This window comes from Barbus barbus (genome assembly GCF_936440315.1).
Source record: "Barbus barbus genome assembly, chromosome: 4".
Lineage (NCBI taxonomy): Eukaryota > Metazoa > Chordata > Actinopteri > Cypriniformes > Cyprinidae > Barbus > Barbus barbus.
In genome coordinates this window covers 33,200,771-33,210,640 of record NC_136732.1, presented here as the reverse complement: position 1 = coordinate 33,210,640, position 9,870 = coordinate 33,200,771, and the positions used below count along the sequence as shown (strand labels likewise).

The following is a 9,870-nucleotide window of genomic DNA, read 5'->3' as shown; positions in this document are numbered from 1 at the left end:
CATAATTTTCCAAAAGTAAAGTACATTTTAATTACTGTAATGCAAAAATATGATTTATGTCTGCTTAAAGAAAACAGATTATGGACATTATATAAAATAAATGATATAAAAATCAAGTTAAAATTCCAGGTCCATTATGAGACTTTTTGTGCTTGATTTTCATTAAAATGTCACTGAAAAATAACTAAATAAATAATAAAATAGACATAATAGATTATATTTTTATATTCACTCATAATCCGGCTGACATGTTGCTGTTATAATCAAATTCAGAAATCTTAATTTGTACAAAGAATTAGACAAATTATCTATCCTGTTGCTGATGTGATATAATAAACTAACTGTAAATTAGCTAGCAGAGTCACTTTGTATTACTCCGTTTCTGGAAGTGATGTGCAGTAAGAGGTCTGGGAACTGAAGGAGCGCTGCTCTATAGCGCCCCCTTCCACCTGACTGCAGCAACGCGGACCGCAATGAAGTTTGGTTGAGGCTGCAATGCAGTGATTCAGACAACCAGATGGTAACCTGTGGATTAATCCCTCATGTTGCAGTCTATTCGACTCTCCGTGATGTGAGAGCATCTTGATTATTAAATGTATGGTTGCAGTTCCTGAATATATTTTAATGAGACACTCCTCAGAAATTATTTGTTCATGTTCACCAGTAATAGATGAATTTGCATACTTGGAATTCATAATAGGCTGTAATTTGTGCACATTAAATTGAAGAACAATGTTACAGTCCAAGGATTGGCAAGCATTTTGAACATCTTCAGTATTTTTCCATTATCACATCACGTGTGTGTTTGAATAAAAAGGAAACTGAAATTAGGTTGAGGAAGTTTTATTCGGAAACTGGACAAGCTGCACTGCTGTTCACCCATGAATGGAACCAGAAACAGTATCAACTACAGGTAAACCGCTACACGTCTGAAGAATGTCATGTTAAGAGTTAAAACACACACTCGCTCACAGGCACACGTGCATCCATTCGTGTCACACACACTTAGTAAACTTGCACATCAATACCTTGATTAAGACAACGGTCTCAATAGCAATCAATGATTACATACCCAGAGAAACTCCACAAATTTCCCACAGTGCAATTCACCTACCTATACAGATATGTATATATATATATATATTTCTCATATACACACACACACACATGTATTTAGATAAACATGATTTCAATAAAGACATTGATCCATTTAACTGTTTAATGAACATCTCAAAATCTTCATAAATAATCAGAAGAAACAGAAACAAAAAAACAAACAGTAATAATTCCATCTTTTTTTACACTTAGGTCCTCAACATCAGAGTTGAAATTTGAATGGTCCCAAAAGTGAGAAAACTAAACAACGGCTGATTTGTTCTTCAAAATTATGACAAAATAAAAGGATGACAAACAAGTGTAGCATAGGAGAAAGAGGGCATCTATTTAAACACACACAGGACGAGAGCAACAGCTACACAGCGCATTTACAGGGGGAACGCACATCAGGCTACTATACACAGAGAGGAAGTTCAATCACACATTCACTTGCGAACAGAACACTCACGGTACACGCATGCACGCAAAAATTCCTCTCTCATCATTTCGGGTGGTCAAGTTACTCAATGTGTATCATTAAGAGGATGTTTGTGTTGGTGCTTGTGTGTGTGTGTGTGTGTGTGTGTGGGGTTGATGGTTGTTCATGTGTCAGAGATAAGAGCGATTAACCCTTGGTGGACAGGATAAGAGCGACAATTAGCCCGTAGAGCCCCAGAACCTCAGCAAAAATGAGGATAAGGATCATCCCCACGAACAGGCGAGGTTGCTGGGCTGTGCCCCTCACTCCTGCGTCTCCCACGATACCAATGGCGAAGCCAGCAGCGAGACCACTCAGACCCACGCTCAGCCCGGCACCCAGGTGCAGGAAGCTCCTAAACACAGAACACGCATAGTGTTAACATCTTTTTTATAACAACATTTGTTACATTATGAAGACACTATAATAGACAACAATTGAAGTAAATATATAATTACATAAAGTAATATTAGTAACAACAATTTACAAAAAGAACATTACCGTTAAACCTCCATGTACAGGTACAGTAACAGTCTTTATATATTCTCAAATAAAGTTAGGTCTGGGCGATATGAGCAAAAATTCATATCTCGGTATGTTTTGGCTGATTTGCGCTATACGGTATATATCTCGGTATTTATACGCTTTTGTATTTGGATTAAACAAAAAAAATAAAATAAAGTGAACGTAACCATATTATGTTTTAAAAAAGGTTAAAATTACATTACATTCTAACATTGCAATCTAAAAACAAAAATAATGCTTTTAAAGCAGAAGTTATATTTACTAAACTAAAAATGAAAATAAAAGCACAGTCTAATTGAGTAGAAAGGCTGTTTTGATTACCCCATTAGTCACTTTGCAGTTAGTGCTATCATACAAATACACTTACTTGTTGGTTTAAAATTCTACATACGTCACATTTGTTTATTAACTACAAATATTTAAGCAAAATGTATATTTTAGTCGGAATTATTGCGCTCCTGTTACATTGTGCGCAGTGGCGGCTCCAGGATTTTTTTGTTGGGGGTGCTGGGGGGCTTAACAGTTAAGAGGGGGTGCTAAAAAAACTAATTAAATTGAGAGAAAGTAATGAACGCCTAAACTTTAGATATCATTTTTTAAATATATACAGCAGCTTCAAAAAAGGCATATTTTACTTATTTTCTGTAGTATTAAACTTCTCATATGCCAGTTATTAGGAAAGGGAAGTGGTGTGTGGCCAAGTATGGTGGCCCATACTCGGAATTTGTGCTCTGAATTTAACCCATCCAAGTGTACAGACAATAGTGAACATACACCTGGAGCAGGCGCAGTCTCACCTCAGTCGTGGTATTGAGGGTGGAGAGAGTGTTGGTTATTCACTCCCCCACCTAAAATCCCTGCCGGACCTGAGACTCGAACCCACGACCTTTGGGTTACAAGTCCAACTCTCTATCCACTAGGCCACGACTGCCCCTTAGTAATATAACTTCTATACAGCTATACAGTAATATAAGTGTCATACAGTATGACACTTACAAAGTAATATGACTTATGAACGCATATAGAAAAGATATTTTTATCTTTATATATTTTTTTTTTCATTTTATCTTATTTTACAGAGCAATTTTGCCTTTACTGTTCCAATACTTTTGGAGGGCACTGTATATATTATATATTAGTTATAATAAAGATCTATCTTTTTTTTTTAACAATATTGTATTTGTAAAACATTATGAAGACAATACAATGTACGCTGTAATTGGAATTCTTTCATTACAACGAAATAAAAAAACAAAAATACTACTAATAACAAAAGTAACAGGACCATGTACATACATACACACTATATACATATACATACATATATATATATACATACATACACACACACAACTATATATCTATCTTTATCTATATGTGTGTATATATCTAACTACATAAATTGGATTTTGTAATTATAACCAAGAGTACATAATAATAAATACCCAATAATAATACCCAATTTATACAGATAGAGTAAAAAGGCTCTTTAATTGTTTATATACTCTATCAATTTTAATATAGGGTTAAATCTTTTTGTAAAATATATTTTCCTTGTTAAACATTATTAAGACCATAAAATGTAGAGTCATTGAGATTTTTTCTATTTTAACCAAATTAATATATAAAACCCTTTCACCTCCATGTATAGATACAGTAAGAGCCTCTTTGGTTGTTTATATACTCTCACTACCTATAAACTCTAATATAGTGTTATATCTAGATTATTCTCATCTTATCAAACAGATAATATGGTCAGCTATTTAAATAACATTTCTCTTTCTTTTTAACATTTTTTCTTTTTATGAAGAAGCTGAGAGTGACTTGCAGGAAAATCCTAAGCAGACAAGACTCAAGCGAAGAGCATGACTCACTTGTAGAGCGTGATGTTGGGAGCCATGTTGTTGGCAATAAGTACAGCCACCACCAGGCCATAGATGGCAATGATACCCGCCATAACCACGGGAATGATGGACTTCATGATCAGCTCCGGCCGCATCACTGACATGGCAGCAATGCCTGTGCCACTCTTGGCCGTCCCATATGCAGCACCCAATGCTAAAAAGAAAGGAAATGGCAATTAACATGTGCAGAGAGACAAAGAGAGCGAAAACAAGCACTTATAAGGGGTAAAGTTTAATGGATACAGGAAAAGGCACATGTTGTAGGTTTAAACTAATGAACTACAATGAACACCATTCAAGCACACGTGTCTTAAAAACCAACCCCTCAAATACAAACCAGCAGTTCCAGGAATACTTAGCAATCTTTTTAAGGCGAGACACAACAGAAAAACCATAATTTTGAGATTTTGCTTCCATATCCATATCTAGTGGAAAGAAAACATCCAAAAAATACACATTTAAATTGCATTACATTCTGCATATTTAATGGCCGTTTTCTCAAATTGGGTTTTTTCTCCTGCACTGAGCCAGAAATCTCCACTTCAGTAGCACTTGTACACCAACATTTTGTTTTATTCCTATCTATATTTTGACAGTTTTTACAGAGGGGTGTGTTTATAGGTCATTCACATGAGTTATATACATTTGTTCCTAATTTTCTTTTCCTGACTGTTGACAATTTTCTGAAGAGAGATATTCAAATGCCTACTGTATAAACCAAAAATCACTTTTATAAAGTGTTTGAACACAGTTGTGTGGCTGAAGTGTGTGAAAACAACCAGCCTATAATGTTAAAAACCCACCAACTCATTTTTTAATGAAACCAATAAATCATGAACAGTCTCTCCAAACGAGCTGTTTCAGATTCTCCCTCTGTTCACGTCACCGAGGGGAAAAAGTCCCACCCATTTGTGACGATCTCTGCCCTATTAGCATAAGCACAGCCCTGAGTGAGAGCTGCGGTCTGCCATTCCTGGAGATATATACAATGTTGGCGCCAAAGAGGCATTACAAGTGTTGTATTGTGGGATGCACTAATGAACATAGGAGTCACCATCAACTCCCCTCATCTGAGCCGTGGACACTGTGGTTAAATTTCATTTTGGAAGGAAATATCCCGGAAAAAAACAGTAATGTCCCCTATATGTTTAGGAATCAATACCAATGCTTCGTGCGCGAACGTCAGCTGCAGACAAAGCAGCCTTTCTGAAAGAGCTGTAAGGCTAATTGCTAAAGCTACCATTGTCTCTGCCTGTTTTCACTGATGCTACCTTCAAGTGCTATCAGAATGATCGTGAATAGGAACGTGGTAGTTAAAAGTTGCATATGAAAGCAATGTGAGTCGATCGCTTGAAGTTGTTGAGCTCATAATCAGAAGTGGAACTTATAAAGTTTGTGATAGCATGAGACCAGTTATGTTGTTATTTTTATCCCGCAGTGCTCCCCGTCTGTGTAATTCATAAATGCGAATTATGCACAGTATAATCAGATGACTGATTTTGAAACGGAGTATGTTTTCTGTAAAGGCAACAGGCTTGTATTAATAGTGGAATGTTTATTTGCAAAGGCTAGCACTGCTAATGCGGAGCTGGAACTCTTGAAGCTCCGCCCTCTTCTCCGGGAGCAACAGCTCACTCGCATTTAAAGCAACATACTCAAATTCAGCGCATTTTGGCTCATACCCCAAAAGTGGCAATTTTAACAAGCTATAAAAATTTATCTGTGGGGTATTTTGAGCTAAAACTTCACATACACGCTCTGGGGACATGACAGATTTATTTTACATCTTGTAAAAAGGGGCATAATAGGTCCCCTTTAATAATTTTGCATCTGGCTTTATCCAATGTTCAGGAAATGTATTCAAATCCACTGACTTCCACAGTACTTTTTACCTACTATGAAAGTCGATGGCTACCATCAACTGTGTGGTTACCAACATTCTTCAAAATTTCTCCTTTTGTGCTCAACAGGGTTTGGAACACGAGTAAATGATGGAACTTTCATGTTTGGTGAACTGTCCCATTAATTAGATAATAAATGCAACATTTTAGAAAATCTAATATCTGCTTCAAGATTTGCTGTCTCCTTTTGTGTGAGGAGCTGCTCACACAGATCTACTCTCCGAGTATGTCCTGTGTTCATCTATAACTGTTTGGTTTAGCTCAGCTACTAAATCAGACATCAGAAGTCTACAACAACAGACAGTCAGGACTTCTCAGAGGATTATTGGTGCCACCCTGCCCAACCTCCAAGATCTTTACATCTCCAGAGTGAGGAAAAGGGCTGGTAAAAATCACCCCTCACACCCTCAGCACATTTCCTCTTTGATCTGCTGCCCTCTGGCCAGCTCAGAACAGCCAGACACAAGATCAGTTTTATCCCCCTGGCCATATCCCACCTGAACAAAACATAACAAACCTCACGACTGCACATCTGTAAATACCACATATGCACATTCACAATTTTGTCTACTGACATTTCTTTTCTCGATATTGTATTACGATATTCTTATTTGTAATTTATTGTCTGTTCTCTTTATTATTAGTGTTTCTGTTACCTTAAATTACATGCATGTCTGCACTATCCTCCTGAGACCCTGCGTCCTCATATGAGGACATTATACTTTAGTGAATTTCTCTGAGACTATACATGCCACAGTTTTAATTCTGGATGTCCTGTACAGAGCACATTCAGGGCTTTTCAGGGATACTATATGTTTTGATGTTTCACCATGACCACTCCCTCTCCTTAGTCTTCAAAAATGTCTGAAATTAATATAGTGACACATATTATATGAGACTCATATGAGGACACCGGGACTAAAAACATGTTTATTACACATTTTGGGAGACACAACAAATGAATAGGGAAATATTATATAAAATTTTATATATTATTATGTAATTATTACTCCCATTATTACACTTATTTTTTCATTACATGTTGGCCAAAAAAAACACATTAATATGCAAATTAGATTTCGTTTATAGATACATTGTATATAATGAGAAAACCCATGTATGGCCATTTTACACATTTTGCAGAAAGAAATTGTGTATCAAGTCATTCTGTTATAATATAGTTGAGAATCATCTTTATACAAAGTTTCGTAAAAAAAAAAAAAAAAAAAAAAATCCTGAAAAACTAAAAATGTATTGGGGATAGAGATCGACCGATATATCGATTTACCGATATTTTCCCGATATTTAAGGATTTTTCCATAATCGGATTCCCCGAATAAACACCGCCATCTTATGGGTGTTTTGAGAATTGCGCGCAGGATCGCAATTGCAGCGCATCTGAGGGAAGCCGAGACAACAACAACAACGGCGTGCAGGTACTTGATTTGCTGTAGTTAGTAAACTATTTAATATTACAGTCATTAATGCACAAATTAGATGTATTACATAAATGCCTGATATGTAGTTTCATCAGCATGCATTGATTAATCAAATGTTCAAATGTGCAAAAACAAAAAACAAATTGCAACCAAATTATGTGCTCGTGCGACCAACTGAGAAAGTTAGTAGCAAAAGTGAGATCAGTGGGAAGAATGAGTCTAGAGCCCTGCATGAAAAACTGCTAATTCTAAGGAGGAAAAACCAAAGTGAAGTACGGACTTGCTTCACACAGTCATTTATTTACTTTCTAACAGTAAATAAATATCGGTTCTGCATATCGGTTATCGGGCACATAAACATGCAAATAATTGGTATCGGTAATAAAAAAAATTGAGTCCTGATGTCCTCTACAGATGACCTAGCATAACTTATGAATGTTTTTTTTTTTTTAATGCTCTGAACAATGTAATGACATAAAAAAACTAATTTTTCCCCCGGGTCTCAGGAGGCTGTACTCTCTGTTCTGGAAGCTCCTGACACCGAGACTAATTCCTTATGTGTGTAAACACGCTCTGCAATAACACTCTTTCTGATTCTGAACCTATTCGCCAGTGGAGTCTCGCTTTAAAGACTTTAAAAGGCAAGGTCAGCAAACACGGAGACAGTCGCCAGCTGCTCTGGTTCTCCGTCACATGACTACAGAAGCGAGTCCCTTTCGTTTGTAGGAAGCGAGCGAGGAGTTGCGTCAAATGTATTTGGATCTGGACTGAACACGACGCGCTGAGACGGCACTTAAAAATATAATAACCCCCAAGAGCAATGGCTGTGGTTTGAGTACCGTTACAGACAGAGATAAACAGTTAAACTGACAAGGACGTTTTCGTCTGGGCGTGTAGTTGGTGTTTTAAAAACGGGCTGTCGCATTAGATAAGAGCAAACCTGTTTATGTTAATTAAGTAATGCATTTCGTCCCGAGCTGAAGAAAATCAATGGCATTTAATCGGTCAGGCGACGCTACAGTTACAGTCAAGACTGTATATATATTATAAGAAAATAGTAACAAGAACAACAACTAAAAAAAGGAAATCCTTCGTTCTTCCAGCCATGGAGGACATTAAATAAATAACATCCTTGCGCAAACATTAAAACAGGAGCTTGGGTTAAGACCGCGTCTTAAGTTTCAGTGAGCTGTAACAATGAAGGAAATAATGACACGAAATAAATAATTAATTTAACATTACGTCAACCGGGATGTCATGTGCTGTGATGGAGACCTTCGCATCCTACCCGGGCTATACACCTAATAAAGCACTCAAAGTGACGGACAGCACTCAGTTTGAGGGTAAAACGAGGCGTCTCTTACCGCTGAACACCATCGCTGCTGAGGCACCCATCACTGCGAAGAAGGAGGAGTACAGGGGGCTCTCGGCGGACATTCTGCTCGCGCGTTCAGAAACCTAAAACTAAAGACAGAGAGGGAGGAAGGCTTCAGTCTAGGAGGTTTAGGCTCTAAAGGAGCTCTGTTCGAGGCTGACAGGTCTTGCAGGAGCAGGAGCGGAGCGCAGGAGACGGTCACGGATCCGACAGGAGCTTAGTCGCCGGCAGAGAGGAAGAAAATGGCGAAACGAAGAGAGTCACATGAACAACTATGAGTGCAGGGTCCGTTTCCGCTTCTCCATGGATGATTTATGAATACGCAACGTGTTTCTTTCTAGTATTTTGTAATGACTGACAGTCACGGGTCCTCAGAGAGGATTTTCGACGTGTTGGTAGAATTGAATAAACGTTATTAGTTTTGTGTGAGCATTTGTTGGTTTTGTCGCTTGAACGCCACCCCCCTGTTTTATTGGTGTTTTGGTTTATTCCATTGCAGGCTTCCACTACGATCTTTGAATGCGTTCACAGATCAGATCAGAATACATAGACTTGCTGTTAACCAGTTGTTTATCTGGTAGAACTTGTTTCATTGTTTAAAAACCGACAGATGTTGGCCACATATTATATGGATAAGTTTAAATCTCTTTGCAAATAAAGGTGTGAAAGTGCAGGATAAAACACATATTGGCTATTCTATTTAAAAAAGCTCAAAATCCAAGTGCATCTCAGTGCATCTTCTACAGCTGCTACTGTAGACGTCCATTAATAAAACTGAAAAAAAGGTTTACTGAAGCGTTGAAATAATAAAATGTTGAAGAAACGTTATTTTAACATTGCATGTGGAGGTTGTATGTGGTGTACATTGTCATGTGCTTGGTCTCATGACTTCTAGGCTTGGAGCTGGAGAGTCCAGAGGGGAAGTAACTTAATGTTACTCACTCTCAGGCACAGGCGTGGGCAGACAACTGTAATATTAAAACTTCTTAATTGTTCTGTAATGTGTCTCAACTTCCCTTTTAATTGTGTGATTTGTGATGTGAAGCTAAATACTGAAAGTTGCACTCCATGTATTTCTTCTTCTGCATGCTGGGTGCTGCTGACAGTCACCTGAGATCATACATTTTACACAGTGGTAGTTACTGTAAAACAG

The 9,870-nt window shown here is 37.5% G+C and overlaps 1 protein-coding gene across 1 annotated transcript; it reads right to left on the bottom strand.

Annotated features, from left to right (window-relative positions):
- Positions 1-1,205: 1,205 nt before the first annotated feature.
- LOC306862872 (V-type proton ATPase 16 kDa proteolipid subunit c-like) lies at positions 1,206-9,225 on the bottom strand. The gene is made up of 3 exons (XM_079405918.1): positions 8,707-9,225; positions 3,973-4,156; positions 1,206-1,928 (listed from the first exon to the last, which is right to left on the bottom strand). The coding sequence occupies exons 1-3, from the start codon at positions 8,777-8,779 to the stop codon at positions 1,721-1,723; spliced, it is 465 nt and encodes a 154-aa protein (XP_079262044.1). The 5' UTR covers positions 8,780-9,225; the 3' UTR covers positions 1,206-1,720.
- Positions 9,226-9,870: the final 645 nt, after the last annotated feature.